This window comes from Macrobrachium rosenbergii, chromosome 37, assembly GCF_040412425.1.
Source record: "Macrobrachium rosenbergii isolate ZJJX-2024 chromosome 37, ASM4041242v1, whole genome shotgun sequence".
Lineage (NCBI taxonomy): Eukaryota > Metazoa > Arthropoda > Malacostraca > Decapoda > Palaemonidae > Macrobrachium > Macrobrachium rosenbergii.
The window spans coordinates 45,667,145-45,685,384 of NC_089777.1; the positions used below are offsets into that span (position 1 = coordinate 45,667,145).

Genomic DNA, 18,240 nt, shown 5'->3' on the forward strand with positions numbered 1-18,240 from the left:
CTCCAACATCTTCTAAAAACATAACAGACACCTCACACGTCTTGAACTGTCGACCTACCCGCCCAGTTCTCCTTGCTGCTTGGGAGAAAGGGAGCTGGAGATTGGCACGATACACGTACACATCGTTACCTGGGTCTAAGCGATGTCAGGCAGGGCAGCCGATCGGGGCTACGGCCTACCCCAACACCAAATCAAAGTCCTTCGTAAAGAAGGCATCGTGCTTACCCCATATAGAAAATGGGAAAAAAAGCATGTTAAAACGAAGAAGTATATACATTAGATTAGAAGGTAAGTTAAGCATAAGCTCACCATTTATACTTATTAGAGTATTATTTTTCTTTATTACCAAAATTAGAGGGATAAGAATACATTATTTGTTTATGTTTACCATTTACTAAAGTACTTTTTCTCATATATACATTTGATGCTATGCTTCACAGACGTATATTGATACGTTTGCTCTGCTCTCTAGCAGCAGATATGTGAACCTTTAGAGTAAATAAATACCCTCCGGGTCTTTGAAACAAAATTTTTTGCGTGTTATTTAAATCCCCACACAGCTCATTTATCACTATAAAACATGTCCTACGATATAATAAATTTCCCCCTTGATATTTAACATAAGAACAAACCTGCCCCCCCTCTCTCTCTCTCACACACACACATTATTCTCTCTGTCTCCATAATAATTTATGAATAATTTCACTTTTGATATTCAACGTAAAGACAACCCCCTTCTCTCTCTCTCTTTTTCGGTACTGTAATGAAATATGAACTACAGTATGGTACTGTATTAAGCTAACTTTTAAATGAAATTAAAGTGCTTTGGGAGTATGATTTTGTTATATTTAGGGTTTAAACTCTAGAAATAAGCATTTACTGTACGTATTAGCATTTTTAGTGACTGTACCAAACTTACGCGAATCCTCACCTTACATAGAGGTTCTGGAACCTAAGCTAGCGTAAGTTCGAGGTATTAATGTACATATGTATATTTACAGTCTAACCTCGAAAATCTGGCATTCCATGGTCTGGAAACTCCCAAAATTCGGGACTTTTTGAATCAGCCACCATTAGTTCCTCAGCAGCTACGAGGGTGGAGCCACACATTTCAGTTCTTAAAAATTTTTTTTGGATTTCGGAACTGAAGCTTGCTCCGTAAAGACACAAGCACAGTTTACTTCATACGAAAACATTCTGTGAAACTAAAAAATATATAGCATACAACAGAACCGTAATTTGCCTATATACTCATGTATCTCCCAATCATTAAAATTTCATCCATAAACATGAGTTCATCATATAAATTATGTATAGTGAGAGATGTATTTTCAGTAGATTACACTATACTAGGCTTTCTATGCTTGTCTCGGTTTCAGTAGATAACACTGATAATGCATATTGTATCTGCGTTACCTTTTAGCTTATAAATAGACCTAGAAGTCAAAGTTCATTTGGTTAAATGTGAATCTTCATACATTAAATCAGGCTTACCAACACTGTGACTTAGCTAAGAATTCATCACTTATTTCTTATAATTAACAACCACTTACTAGTGTATGTGCAAGACACTGGCATAAACAACAGCAAGTACTGACATATACAACTGAATTGAGAAACAGCTGTCTGCTGATGTCAGTTACCGTAATTAACACACATTTATTAAAGGTTGCGTTACAGTTGTGAACTTGTTACAAACGTGCTAAGTTTCAACGGCTACTACCATAAATAAGAATAAAATAAATCTTTTTCATCCTTCACTCAATGGAGAGGAAAGTTTTACAAAACAGAGTGCCACTAAATTTATGGCTGTAGCTGTGGCAGAAGAAACGAATAATGTGCAGGCTACAAAACGTTTTGGAAGAGGCAAAAGCAACATCTGATACAGGTAAAATCACAGCTTTACATTATTTAATTTACTACATTTATAAATTAAGTGAGTTGCATTTTTAAACTCTTTGATAACTTATGCAAAAAAATGAAACTCCGAAATGCGTTTCATTCAGCAACTAATGGCTGTGATGATATCAGTAAAACACAATCAGCAGATGATTTTAAGAATGTAAACATTAACAGAGTGCAAATGGCACGTGTTTGCCATTTTCATAAGTTATATTACGATAATATGACAATAATGCATTTTAAATATAATTGTGTACAGTACAAAACACAAGTTTTACTAAAATTATCATTATTCTTAATACAAATGGATATCTGTCGGTGTGACAACCTAACCAGGCCAATAGTCTCTCTCTCTCTCTCTCTCTCTCTCTCTCTCTCTCTCTCTCATACACTCACAGGTGCAAGTTTAAAGCAACAAAAGCAGCAGATTTTTAGGTTTTTGCTGAAAACAAAAACCAGAAAAGTTTGAGGTGCCAATAAACATTGAAGGGTGCCAGGAGATCAGAATTTGACAGAGCACTTATAAAGAGGTTTAAGCTCCGGTGTAGTGAAGGTGTAAGCATTTCCAGAGATGCTTATGAAGCAGGCCAGAATTTTACTTAGGAACTAAACCTAACGAATGACAGTGATTATTCATAAGCTTTGTTCTACTCTTGATAACACAGCACACTATATGTGGAATGAGCTGGCTAGACTGTTTATGTAGATTTTTTTTTTAATGGGCAATTTTTAAAATTTGGAATTTTCTGTAATACGGCAGTGGCTTGGTCCCAAGGGTGCCGGTTTTAAGAAGTCAGACTGTATATGCACGTGCTTATACTTGTACATTTCACCACGTGCATGTACATTATATATCGTGAGGCTGGAGCTATTACAGTATATTGATTAAAAGCTACTCTCTTTCCAACAGACACAAGTAGAAAACTATTTGTAATAATAAACTGACATGTAGGTCTATGCCCCGTCATTGTCTCGAAATATGAGAATTTGATGCGTAGGCCTATGACCTGTCATTAGCTAAAAATATAAGAAATTGACAAGTAGGCCTATGCCCTGTCATTACCTCAAAATATAAGAAACTGACATGTAGGCCTATGCCCTGTCATTGCCTCAAAATATAATTATTTGATATGTAGGCCTAATCTCACAATATTAACATCTGACATACAGGATCAATTCTGTAGGCCAACACCAATTAAAAGAAAAAGGAAAATCTTTGTGTATTTTGGCTGAGCATGATAAAAAAAAAAAAAGATGGACACACAGAACGATCCAAGATCTTCATAATTATACAACTTATTATATCTTTTATTGGAGATATCAGCTGCAGACTTCACAACTCCGGAAACTCAAATTTGTGGTGTCACCATTCATGCATGGAGCTTATTATCAAACGGAGTCCAATCCATACTGGTAATCGTATGCACTGTCAATTAGTGCATATCACTGACGTGCAGTGGGCAGGGCTTAGCTGCAGAGAGCCCTGGCTTTTACTATAGGGTAGCTCAAGTGTAAGCTAAACCCAGTTGTTGGGACTGCGAGTGTTACAAGAACACAATTATCCCCGTCCTAATCATATTATGGGGAAACTGGACAAAATGCCCAGAGTCCTATCCCCAGAACCCGACCACCACAGGAATCCATGACCCGGTTCTGCAGAATAGTTTTTTCCTTGATATCAATGTGATATCTCTCAGGTCCAAACATTATTTTGCAGTTGATGACCCTACCACAGTTCCTACAACAGTATTAACTTCACATATAAATTCCAGTCAAAGCATCATAGCTGGGACTGGAATTATCAGGTCAAATAAATTTTACCAAAAGTGGAAAATTCTACATGACTTAACCCAAATTAATGACTTAAACCTAGAAATCAATTTCAGGGGTTTAAGATCCCCCTCACCACGTCAAGGTGGTCTCAAGTCGAGTTGTTTAGCATTATGAGCCCAGATCAGCAAACTTTTAGCTCTTAAATGGGGACAATGCTTTACCACCTGCTCATCTAGCCACCACTTGCTGTTGTCCCCTGACCTGACATTCTTGGCCAAGAATGAGGACCCCTTGACGAGGAAATTCCTATTATTCTGCAGGTACTCAGTGGTACAGATAAAACATGCCCAGTCCAATCACTCCCAGCTTGCCTGTGTCAAAAACTAATGCCTTTGATGGTCCTTTTGCTCACACCATACCACTAATTATAAAGGCTCACCCCAACTCTTCCCTAAGTTGCATGATATCCAGAAGGTGGGTACCTTATTGGGTTCCACCTGAAACATATCTTTTGAAAGAGTTTCAGAGCTTACAGGGTGGTCATTAGTGAGTCTTCTTAAATATTACTGGCCTGAGATTGAAGAGGTTTGACTGTACTGTGAGTCAGTTGGCGGTATGGTAAGCCTCAGCCACATAGGTCGCCTAGCATAAAGCAAGGGATCATCTGATGCTGAGGTAACTGAAATATTGCTGGGAAAGAGTAGTTATCCTGCATCTCATCCCATCATTGCTATGTAAGTCACTTCATTGCCATATGGTTAACACATCTACAGGTTCTTTATTCCTCTTTTATTTGCTGTTAATTACTCACAGGATCCCCAACTAAAAAAGGAGGGAGGCAATCCCTCACTCACATGGTCTTGATGCTGAGGTTCTTACAAGAATTACTGGGATGGAGTGGTTATCTTGCATTCTGTCCCTACATAGCTGTGTAAGTTACCTTTTTTTTTAGTTTTCTATAAGAGAAAACTATTGTGTCGGCTTTGTCTGTCTGTCCACACCTTATTCTGTTGGCACTTTTTTCTGTTTGCACTTTTTCTGTCTGCCCTCAGATCTTAAAAACTACTGAGGCTGGGAGAGCTGCAAATTGGTATGTTGATCATCCACCATCCAATCATCAAACATACCATATTGCAGCCCTCTAACCTCAGTAATTTTTGTTTTATTTCAGGTTAAAGTTAGCCATAATTGTGCTTCTGGCAACGATATAAGATAGGACACCACCACGCTGTGGTTAAAGTTTCATGGGCCGTGGCTCATACAGCATTACACTGAGACCACCAAAAAATAGATCTGTTTTCGGTGACCCTGATTATATGCCGTTGTGGCCGTACAGAAAACCCGATTGCTCCAAAGAAACTTCAACGCATTTTTTATTTGTTTATTATAAGGTTAACTCATCTGCAGCATCTCCATCCCTCTTCCTTCATTTCTTTTAACTCCTCAGGAAAACCTGAAATAGAGAAAGAAATAGAAGAGAGAAGGTGACCCCTCACATGACATTTACCATGGACCATCCTTATCTGGGCAGTTGGGATTTTCTCAGGAGCTAGGCCATTTCATCACCTGTCAATTTCTTTTATAGGCTCCTCTGAAGACAAATAGTGGATACACTATCAAAACACAGGTTTTGATGTGGGAACAACCAATTTTTGGTGGATGCTATGAGTCCTCAAACCCACCCACTTTCCCAGATAAAAAAAGTAGGAATCTGTGGTGGATGTTTCTTTCACAGACCTAGTGAGCGATGGATGGCCCTGGACTACCCCCCTTCATTTTTGCCACATCTACAGAAGTTAACCACTGTAGGCAAGATACTGAGCCTTCTTGCCTTGAGTCCATTTATTTTCCATCACTGTACCAACAATGGTACTATTCTGGTCTAGACTAGCTATGAAAGAATTCTTGATATAGTCAGTCTGTCTTTGAAGCCCCAGTGGACCAGATGGGTAACTACTTTGAGAACTCACATTGGCTACCAAAAATATATTTTCTTATATCAAAACCTTTCAAATAATACATTTGACTGAAGTCATTATATACCTAAATTTAGTTGGACATTTATATTTTGGTATGGTATATATACAAGGTAAATTATTTGAAAAAGGAACCACTTTAAATAACTTAAGTATGTCTAAAAACAATTTAACGTTTCCTGATCAATTGTAGCACGTCTAAAATTACCACAAGATTCTATTTCCAAGATAACTTGAGCATAACATTTCATACACACAAATCCAAAACTACTACTGTATTAGCATACTCTACAGGTAATTTAACATATTTTTTCTAAATATCTCTAATTTTGTTAATCAAACTGATCCAACATGGAAAGGAACCACAAGTATTAATTTTATCTATATTATTGTTGTTCAGCCTAATTTTCCATTTTGTAACTGACCAATATTTATTAAATTATAGCGTTTATATGTGCAAATATTTGCTGATTCTATTAATAATATCAATAATAATCTTATCTATAGTATTCAATTTAGGCACTGGTCTGAATTCAAAGCTAAGTTTAACCCTTAAGGGACAGGCTAAATATATATTAAGGGCAACCCCCGACCAGGCAAACTTTAATGTTGGCCAATTTAAGAAAAAAACACATCAATGGAAAGAGGAAGATATGCAAATGCACAGGGTGTAAGAAAAAAATTATAAAAATTTTTTGGTACCTTCCACGGGAAGTTGAAAGTGACTATTTACAACCCTGTGGGGGGCCTCTTTTTTTCTAATACTCTATTTATTTTGTAAAATTATAATTACTGCTCACACATCAGAACAGATAAGAACTAAAATCACTAACAAATTCTGATTATATTTATTGTAAAATATTTACGAGATTTACTGAGATGGGGGGATGCAGTAACTTTCTGTGAGGTATACATATTTTTTCTAATATTTCTTTACACTTTACTTTGATAATTACATCTATACCTGAACTACTACCAAGAAAGATAAGAACTAAAACCAACAGCAATCCCTGGGTACATTTATGAGCAAATAAAAAAAAGACGTCCTGGAGCTATAGAGAGGCAGTACATGACCCCATAAATCTCAAGGCATACTGATCTACCTCTCTCCCGTACTGAGCTAATACAGTTGCCATAAGTCATTTATGGCCCATGAAGTGCTATGAACAATTTTCCCGCTAATTTCATCCAAACCGTATGGAGCGCAATATTAATCCTCATAAGAGTTAGCCTGGTCTTTACACCATACCTGTTATAGTTCCTCATATGGTCATGCACATCCAGTAAGGGTTAAAAATACCATAAGATTATTATCATCAAGAATATCTCAGTTACCTGTCATTTCATATTTATAAAAATAACCTTTAAATCTACTATTTTCACATGAGCAAACCTTACAATATACAGTTTTCTACATCTCCAATCTATAAATTCTTAGTAATTTGTGAATATTTGAATGATATTTAAGGGTATACAGTACAGTATATTTTTCAAAGGAATATTCACAGAATTAACATATCTATGCTCAAAATCTTAAAAGGTATTAATTTCATTACTCTTCTCTACTTCCTAGAGATCAGTTTTGATTATTGTTTATATTCAAGTAAATCAATCACTAAATCATGCAAAAGACTACAGTCAAGTTGAACTGTTGTACATAATCAACTAATTTTTAGCTTTACTTCATTTTAATCAGAGAATTTCACTTTAACAGAATATCATTATAGACCCTGCCTCAGTATATCAAGGACTTTTAGGTTACAAGTACCTCCGAATAAAACATCCTCTCTTACTATCGTCAAATTTCAGGCAAGGATTTGTTACCTTCTGTCAATAACCTGTTAAGCACTACCTTCCTGGTGGTTGACAGGACCATGAAATAAAAACACAAATTCCCTTTAAATATGTTAAATATTATCAACAAATAATTTTTTTAGGCCTTACAGTTTTATGTGCAGCTCCTTAAATCACTATTCTTCATCATCCTCATAATTCATTCCTCTAACACCTGGTATTATGGAGGTATGAATTTCCTAGTGTACACCTGCCTTCATGACTCTAATGTTGGGTGAATACTGTATCCTCTTTGGATATTCACTTAGAAAGTAACAATCTTCAGGAAAATCTTCTGCTTCAGACTCATTACCCTCTGAAGTGCTCCTTTTTGCCTTGACCTTTCAAACTCTTTATCATTTCCTGGGACTGAGCTTCTGGCAGCATGTTTCCTCAAATTCATCATACCTGTCCTCCCTCATAACTAGAAATTCTGGCTATTTTACAATTAATGGGTTGTACTAACTAACAACTTTGCTTTTCTAACAGAACTAGTTTTTATACAAATTATTTAATCATATACACTCTAGTGCCTTCCTCTTTTCTCTTCTCTCTTCAGGTGGAGCTTGGCACACCAGATTTAATATTAGTAGTCTGCAAGGATCTAGGAGTTATTATTATTATTATTAAAATATTTAAACCAGACCACTGAGCTGTTTATAAACTCTCACAGGGCTGACCTGAAGGATCAGAATGAAATGGAATACCAGGTCTAGGTTATAGGCAAAGCACCGGGACCAAATAGTTCATTTGGTGTGGTGATGAATGAAAATGAAAATTTAAAAATAAATAGTAATAATGATATTCACAGTAAATTAAGTAGGATTTTAACATTTCTTTTTTTCACTAAATGCCTACGGTTTTTTGCATTTTTATAATTTACTAATTTATTTCCATATTTTATCAATTAAATTACATTTCTTCATTAATATTAAAAATGGAAAAATTGATAACACTGAAGCTTCTGATAAAATTTCAGTGGTAGATTTCTTTTCGAAACTTGATAACCGCTGTTGGTTATACAGTATTTTGGACATTCAAACAACACGTTTAACTGTTAGCATTATCACTTTGCATCCTGAGCATTCAGGAGGAGGGTTATGTGGACGGTTTATTAAGTGTTCAAGTGTCAAACAAGTATGGCCTAATCGAAGAAGCATTAGAACTACTTGTGTGTGTCTCTCTCTCCGATATGACGAATTCAACTTTCCAACGCTGGGTTTTGTTTTAATTTATTATTTTCAGATTCTTCATTTCGTAAATTTTGCCATTTATTCTTACTACTTGTTTTATACAGTATATCTTATATAATCACTAACTGGAATGTTTAAATTTCCTTTTGTCATGTGGACTACTTCTTTAGGTGCTTTATAAACCTCTTCAAATCTTTCAATCCCTAAATGGCCAGGGATCCAACGTATTTTTACATTTTTTTCCATTATTATGCAATTCGGGGGTTCAAACTTAATCTACTGTACAATATTATTTTTGGGTAGTAACTTTGCACGGCTTCTATAGCGCTTCTTGAGTCACTGAAAATCACAGATTTATTTAATGTTTCTTCCTTTATAATTTTGATGGATGATGTGATTGCACACAGCTCTGCTGTGAAGACATGCATTATTAGGTAAGGAGAATTGATATGTCTTGTTCTTGGATACAGCTGCATACCCAACTCAGTGTTGTGATTTAGGCTCATCTGTGCACAGGCAGTCCCCACCTACTGGCAGCATCAGTTAATGGTGATCTGGCTTTATGGCACTTGTCTAGCGACACTGTTAACCCTTAAACGCCGACTGGACGTATCGTAAGTCGACTAAAATTGTCTGTCGGGTGACGAGCAGACATACCGTACGTCGACTACAAAAAATTTCAACCTTCGGTCAACTTTGACTCGACCAAAATGGTCGAAAAACGAAATTGTAAGCTATAACTTTTACATTCTAGTAATACTCAATCATTTACCTTCATTTTCCAACAAACAAGAAGTCTCTAGCACAATATTTCGATTTATGGTGAATTTTTGAAAAAAACTTTTTCCTTACGTCCGCACAGTAACTCGGTAAAAATTTCAGAAATTCTTTTGTCATTTTGTTGTAATTTTTGCACCATTTTATATTAGCTGTTACATAAAGTTTTATATATGAAAATGTGTGCAATTTCATGTAAAATACAACAAAAAACAATCCATGGTTGTAGCTTTTATCAGTTTTGAAATATTTTCATATAAATCACGATAAGTGCCAAAATTTCAACCTTCGGTCAACTTTAACTCGACCGAAATGGTCGAAAAACGCAATTGTAAGCTAAAACTCTTACATTCTAGTAATATTCAATCATTTACCTTCATTTTGCAACAAATTGGAAGTACCTGGTACAATATTTCCATTTATGGTGAACTTTTGAAAAAAAAAACTTTTTCCTTACATCCTCGCACGGTAACTCGGCCGAACATCTCAGAAATTCTTTCGTCACTTTGTCATAATGTTTGCACCGTTTTATATTAGTCGTTACATAAAGTTTTATATATGAAAATGTGCGCAGTTTCATGTAGAATACAACAAAAAATAACTCATGGTTGTAGCTTCTATCAGTTTTGAAATATTTTCATATAAATCACGATGAGCCAAAATTTCAACCTTTGGTCAACTTTGACTCGACCGAAATGGTTGAAAAATGCAATTGTAAGCTAAAACTCTTACATTCTTGTAATATTCAATCATTTACCTTCATTTTGCAACAAATTGGAAGTGTCTAGCACAATATTTCGATTTATGGTGAATTTTTGAAAAATTTTTCCTTACGTCCGCGCGCGGCAACTCTGCCAAACATCTCGGAAATTCTTTCGTCACTTTGTCGTAATGTTTGCACCATTTTATATTAGTCGTGACATAAAGTTTTATATATGAAAATATGCGCTATTTCATGTAGAATACAACAAAAAATAACTCATGGTTGTAGCTTTTATCAGTTTTGAAATATTTTCGTATAAATCACGATAAATAGAAAAAATTCGACCTTCGGTCAACTTTAACTCGACCGAAATGGTCGAAAACTGCAATTGTAAGCTAAAACACTTACAGTCTAGTAATAATCAATCAATTACCTTCATTTTGCAACAAACGGGAAGTCTCTAGCACAATATTTCGATTCATGGCGAATTTTTGAAAAAAACTTTTTTTACGTCTGCGCGTTACGAATTCATGCATCATTTTGTGATAATATTTTCTCTGTGTTGCTTTGATCATTTTACAATTTGTTATATACCAAAATCATCGCAATTTAGTGTACAATACAAAGATAAAAAAACTCATTAGCTTTAACCGTTTTGCTCACAGCGTGATTTGTTAACAATTATATATGAAATTTTTTTTTGCACTGTCATATATTTCAATATTTATATATGATAATAATATTTTTTTTCATTTCTGATGGTTCCATACTAAACTTCAGGCAATGTCAAAAAAAGGAGCCACTAAGCGTCCTGTGATTTTTTGAAAAAAACTTTTTTTCCGCTTCGGCGCTAACTCCCGAACGCCGCCGGCATACGGCAGACACTTTTGTAAATAGAGGCTCGGTGTTTAAGGGTTAACTGTCTTTTCGGAGCCGATTTCTGGTCAGTGGCGATGATCTCCACTTAGCAATGCCGTGCTCTCCGGTTAGCAGCGCCAATACCCATTTAACGGCGCCGTTAAGCGGGTTATTAGTGCTATTATTGCCAATTTCCGGTCAGCAGCGACAATCTCCACTCAGCAGTCCCATGCTCTCCAGTTAGCAGCACCAATACCCATTTAACGGCTCCGTTAAGCGGGTTATTACTGCTATTATTGCTGATTTTCAGTTAGCGGCAATCGGCCAGGAACAGAACCCCAGCTGTTACCCGGGAACTGCCTATATTGCATCATGTGGACTTTTTCATCTTATATGATCTATAGTATGTTGTCTATGGTGTTCTGGGGTACTATATATGAGTAAACTTTTGAAAAATATTTTAAGTGTGTGCAAGTGATTACTTTACAGTGGACCCCAGCCTATTCATGGTTCCGGATTCATGGCTTCACCACCTATTCATGGATTTCTCTGTGGAACATATATACACATTATTCACAGAAACTCTGTCTATTCATGGTATTTTTCATAGAGAAATATTCACAGATTACTGTGTTTTCATATTTTCGTGACTAAATGCACTTTTTATGATAAAACTAATTAAAATACTGTACTCAGGTGTAAACATTTTTAGTTTTTTTTTTGTGTTTTGAACTATCAAATTAGGTGGCTATACGTTGTTTTTGAGGGGTTTTAAGTATTTGCGGATTTTAGCTATTCCCAGGGTTAGTGGTACGCATCCCCCACAAATACCGGGCGTTAACTGTATTCATAGTCCACTGGGGTGGTAGTTTGATTCTTGAAGGTACTCATACATTTATATTTAGTGACTCACACAATCTATTAGCTCTAACTGGGAAAGGTGATTGTTTATAAATATATCTCTTAATTCAAATATTGTTTTTCTTTGTGAATTACTTGTCTTGATTCTTAATGGAGAAAAGTTGCAGTTTGCAACATTCAACTTGTGCAGAGGAGACTGGTGAGGATCTAAATGATCCTGCGCATAATATGAATTGGATCTGATATTTTCAGAGCTGCTTCTGACCCTGAACCATATACAGTTGACCTCTAGTATTCATAGGGGGATGCATACCACAACCCACTACGTATAGTTAAAATCCACACATACTTGACACCCCTTTAAAAATGCTTATAACTGCCTATTTTGATAGTTCAAACAACAAAAAACCCTCTAAAAATGCTTATACCTGAGTATTTTAATAGTTTTATCACAAAAATGCATTTAGTCATAAAAGTGATATGAAAATACAGTAATTAGTGAATATTTCTCTATAAAAAATATTGCAAATATGTGAGTTTTCTGCGAATAATGTGTACAATAAAGCCTCGCTTTAACTGACCCGGAACCAATGGACAAAATCTGCCGAAGGGGAGTGGCTGCTTTTTTTTTTATGTTGACACACATGGCACACATATTGTAATTGTTTGGTCACATTATTCACGCAGCACCCATATTGTTTGCCATGCATTGCATCACACATCTTACCATGCATCATGGATACAAGCAGTCCCCAGTTAACAGTGGGCTCGGTTTTATGGCGCTTGTCCAGCGACGAAAATTGGCAATTTTCAGCGCAAAAAATCGCCGATTTCCGCTTATCGGCGCCGATAATTGGGTATTGGCACCGATATATACCGAACAGAGACACCGATAACCAAAAATCAGCATTTTTCGGCGCTGATAATCCCCGAAAATCGCCAAAAAGGCGCCGAAATCGCCAATTTTCAGTTATCATCACACCCTCAGAAACGGAACCCCGCCGATAACCGGGGACTGCCAGTATTTAAATGTACTGTACATGTACGTATAATAATAGTCATTAACAAAGTCTGGTAGTTCTGGAATTGGCTGTTCTTGTTCATGTGTAACTGCACACATCTGTACACTGCTCCTCTGTTTTTTGTTATGCACTTCACTATGCCTTTTGTGCATAAGGGAAGTGAGAAAAGGAAGTGCAGAACCTCAGCATTGGTGCAAAATTGGAACTTATTAAGAAGCCTGGAGTTTCCATGGCTAAAGTGTGTGCAGAATACAGTGTGAAAAAGTAAACTGTAAGAATAATACGTAGGAGTAAGGAAAAGCTCCAAGCTTTTGCAGCATTGATGTCGACCCTACAAAAGATAAGAAAGGTATCGTGCATAGGTGTAAGCACATAAAAGTGTGTCACAGTAGTGCGTGGGGTGGAGATGCTTGACGCAGCTACTAAATTAGTTGGGTATCAATTTCAGTGGTAGTACAGGTTGGCTGTGGCGATTCCATAATCGACACAGGGTGAGTCTGGTAGTTGTGATAAAGTGGTACAGGGTGAGTCTGGTAGTTGTGATAAAGATGCTGTGGAACCATTGAGTTAAATTTCAGAAACTTGTTACACAGGAAGATTTACACCTAAGTCAGATTTACAATGCTGATGAAACTGCTTTGTTTTGGTGCTTGCTCCCAACTAATACGCAGGCAATTATGAGTGAGGACATGGTTCCTGGGAAGAAAATTAGCAAAGACAAAGTTTTACTTGGGGCAAATGCTTCAGGAGCGTACTACTCAAGCCTGTCGTAGTAGGGAAGGCTGCTAAGCCACGGTGTCTCACAGACTATAAGCATACATTACCCATGATTTATTATAACACGAAGAACTTGTGGTTCAATAGTGAATTTTTCAGTGATTGGTTTTTTAACCATTTTATTCATGAAGTGCACTATTTTCTGGAGAACACATTACATATTGCTCCTGCAGATGTAAAGGCAGTGCTCCTTCTCGACAACGCCCCAGCACACCCGGATGAGGATCGACTCATAAATTCTGATGGTCGTATCAGAGTTGTTTTCCTCCCCCCTAATACTACAGCATTGATACAACTGATGGATCAAGGGTGATAATGGCATGCATGTGTTTGTATCAGGGAAAATATCTTGATGAAGTCTTGGTCGTCCTAGAAGAAGTAGATGATCTGATACAAGACACAAGAGGACAGTGAACCTTACATAACATCAAGAGTTACAACCTCAAGTCAGGAATCTAAAACTTTGCATCTGCTTGGAAACAAATAAAGTTAACAACTCTTTCCAACTGTTAGAAAAATATGATGTTAGACAAAGATCCTGAACCTGACTTTAAGGGTTTTTAGCCTGACGATTTTCATCAAGTATTTCTTCGTACTGGAGAAACAAAAGTAATGGTTAACGATGTGGAGAACTGGATTGAAGACAATGACGCTAACCCTGGGTATTAGCTTCTTTCACTTGGAGAAACTGCCAACTCCATTCGAGATGACTCTTCTGACAACAGCATCAGTGACCCGGAGGAAGAGGTGGTGGTTCGTCCTAAAATATCTCTGGTCCATGATCCAATTGACACTCATAAAATACATTGATGTGTGCGAGAATCAGGAAATTCAGGGTTATTTTAGACACCTTAGAACATTAAAGAAATTAATAATTCATGAACAGTATAACAGTGGGAAACAACGTTGGATTCATTCTTCAAGCCCAAACCCATGGCTCATGAAAGTGACCCTGACTCTCCACCACCACAACTTTCTTCCACCAGCACGCCGCAATTATCACCACTCCCAAGTACCAGCACTGCTTCGGAGGAGTTTATTGGCTTCCAGTAATAAATACTGTGAGTACCCCACTATAAGATCATGGCATTATTAGACCTCTATACCACCACAGCAATATGTTACAGGTAGGTTCAGGTAAACTTTAAAACTATAAAGGTAACAGTACATATTTATACTGTACAACATTTACATTTATTTACAATAATTTGGTTAAAAACAATATTTACAATTATTTACAATAATTTTCTTAAATATTTACTGTATTGCCATTGTTTAAGACGCACCCTCACATGAAACACACCCCTACTTTACAAGGATATTTTGTGGAAAAAACCAAACAGGCTAACTGCCAATGTAAGCAATTTTTTTGGCAGTTTGTTATTTATACTAAAATACTGAAAACAAGCCGAATTGTTAGTCTGTTATCACAAACTTACAAAAAACTGCTTATGAAGTTATGATACGTCATACCTCGGCAGTTAGCTTGTCAGGCATTTGCAATGAGTGGACGTACATAAACAAATCACAGTGCCACCCTGGTGGCCTGTTGCGGTAATACAAATGTTTATTTATGGTAAATTTCATTTAGTTTCCTTTAAAGGCAAGTGCAAATTTACATATGATTTCATACTTTATTCCAGTAATGCAATTTACTGTGATAGTTGGGCTTGTTTTTCAATGTTTTAGCCTAGCCTACGATGCTTCACTTCAACTGACAATCGGCTTTAACAGACTACATTCTCCCAATAGTCCGTTAAGGCGAGGTTTCACTGTGCGTGCGTTCCACAGAAAAATCCGAGTATAGGTGAAGCTGCGAATCTGGAACTGTGAATAGGCAGGGGTCCACTGTATTTCACTTCTGTAGTCAATGACTGACAACACAATGTTTCTTTATACAATATAGTAAGTATGTCTATCAGCTCCCCAATTAGTGTGTGATAGTTTTTTAATTTGATTTAATGCATGTTATATGGGCTTTCAAATTCATGTGCGCATCAAATATTTTAATCCTAAAAATTCTGCTGTTTTGTTTCTGATTCTCAATTCTATTTCTTCACCTTCTCTCCAATTTTTATTGTCATAAAACATGACAGCTCAAGTTGTTTTATATGGAAAATCTAAAGTCTACAGATGAGGTCCATTCATTTATTTTTATTGTGGTTTTATTAATGATTAATTCCGCATGCTTAGTGCAGGTTACTTTTAATTCAGACCAGTAGTGTGTTACTGATATTATTAATTGCTAATGTAAACAGACAGCCATTAAGGAAGCTTCCTTGTGGAACTCCATTTTCAAGTGGATATGTTTTTGAAAAACATTATCTATTCTCACCTGCAAAGTACAATCAATCATAAAGTTTTTGATAAATTTAGGAGAATGGCCACACGTTATGTACGCGCAATACGATTTGGATGAATTTAGTGGGAAAGATGTTCATAGCACTTCAATGGTCCATAAATGGCTTATGGCAACTGTAGGAGCTCAGCACAGAACAGAAGGGGATCAGTGTGCCTTGAGACTTGATGGGGGGAAATGTATTGCCCCTCTCTACCCCATGATGTATTTTTATTTATTTGCTCATAAATATACCCAGGGACTGCTGTTGGTTTTACTTTTTATCTTTTATGGTAGTATCTCAGCTATAATTCTAGTTTTGCAAAGAAATATTAGAAAAAACATGTATGCCTCACAAAAAGTTACAGCATCTCCCCAGCTCAGTAAATCTCATAAATATTTTACAACAAATATACTCAGAATTTCTTACTGATTTTAGTTCTTATCTGTTATGATACTGTGCGAGTTGTAATCATAATTTTACAAAATAAAATAAAACAAATTACTAGAAAAAACATGTATACCTTTGTAAAATTTATGTGTTTTGTAAAAGAGGCCCCACACAGGGTTGTAAATAGTCACTTTCAACTTTTTGTGGAGGGTAGAAAAAAATTTTTAGAATTTTTTTTTCTTACACCATGTGCATTTGCATATCTTCCTCTTTCCATTGATGTTTTTTTTTCCTAATTGGCCAACCTTAAAGTTTGCCTGGTCAGGGGGTGTGTTTAATATATATTTAGCCCTTCCCTTAAAGGTTAAATACCTCCATGTATTGTCATATGCCTTTTTAATAAAAAAAAAAAAAAAGACGGCTGTTGTAATTCATTTTCTTTCAAATCCTCCATACTGTATACTGTATGTCGTCTTACAAATTAGACAGAGATTCTAATGTACTGTACATCTATCCTGTTGTGAACCAAATTGGGTGGGACTCAAAATTTTATTTTCATGAATTTGCCACTTTATTTGTGCATTTACTTTTTTCTCCAACAACTTGCATAAACAAGAATCCTTTCCAGGTTTGAGTATATGAATTACTGACGCATTTCGCCATTCATCTAGAAACAAGTTTCAGAGCCATAAATGATTGTAAAATTTTAATATGCATGATTTTGTCAATGGTGCTGGTGGCAGATCATTTCAAACCCAATATTTTCAACTCCAGAAGCAGATTTATTACTGTTCAAGAGAGCACATTCCAACTCTCCCATACTGAATTTTTATTACTATATATCTCTTCTTTTGCCTCAAAACTAAGTATTAAAGGTTCTACTTAATTTTTTTTTAAATGTTTGTCTAAATATTGATCACTACTTATTTTGGCAAAACTTGCCCAAGTATGTTACTTGTTTCGAAGGGGGAAAAATTTTTGCCATTATCTAATACTGTATAGGTTGTTAGGGCGGCCTAATGTTTGTTCCATTTATTTTTCAGAATTTTTCCTAAATTTTTAAAATTGATACTTCACTTGTTGTTTCTGATACATATAACCTCCTAAATATTAGTTAACCTTTTATGACTTCCTTTCTAAATTTGGCTGATATTTTACTATATACTAAAGGTTTTAATGCATCTATTTCTAATAATATAATTGTCATTTTTTATGTTTTCTTCTAGGAATGGTTTTGATTTACCGTATTTATTTTATTGAATCTTCTGTTTAAAGTACCTACCCTTCTTGCTAGTGAGCGTTTTTCTCGTATTAATCCAGTAAATCATTTAAAGTACCTACCCTTCTTGCTATTCAGTGTTTTTCTCGTATTAATCCAGATAAATCATCTGACAACCAGGGGACTTTACGTTCTTCATTATTATGCTGCCTTTTTAATGAAAGATACAAAGAATTCGTTTGTCTCATTATGATTTCTCAAATTAAATTATATGGCAGTATATTTCTGGTATCCAAGTTAAAAATTGTGTGTTATAATGTGGAGAGTATGGTTTTGGTTAATTATTTAATAGGGATATTATTATGGGAAAAGGATCACTTGAGTAGGGAGTCATCACACATATTTCAATTTAGTTTGTCATCACATGTATTCCAATTTAGTTTGTTGACTATATTTGTTGAACAAAGGGTCACATCTATCAAGGAAAATGTTCCATGGGTTTTGGAACGGTATGTATTTACTGTGCTGTCATTCAGACAACAGAGATTATTAGTGTTCATCAAGTTTTATGTTTTTTCTCCATTTTTCTGGTGTAATATTGCTATAGTCCCATATTG

General features: G+C 35.8%; 1 protein-coding gene across 1 annotated transcript in view; it reads right to left on the reverse strand.

Moving 5' to 3' along the window:
• Positions 1–18,240, reverse strand: part of LOC136825227 (uncharacterized) — a 595,353-nt gene that overhangs the window by 344,789 nt on the left and 232,324 nt on the right. The window contains exon 9 of the mRNA XM_067081250.1: positions 15,149–15,221. Within this exon, the coding sequence (XP_066937351.1) occupies positions 15,149–15,221 (73 nt within the window). The remainder of the gene's footprint in view (positions 1–15,148; positions 15,222–18,240) is intronic.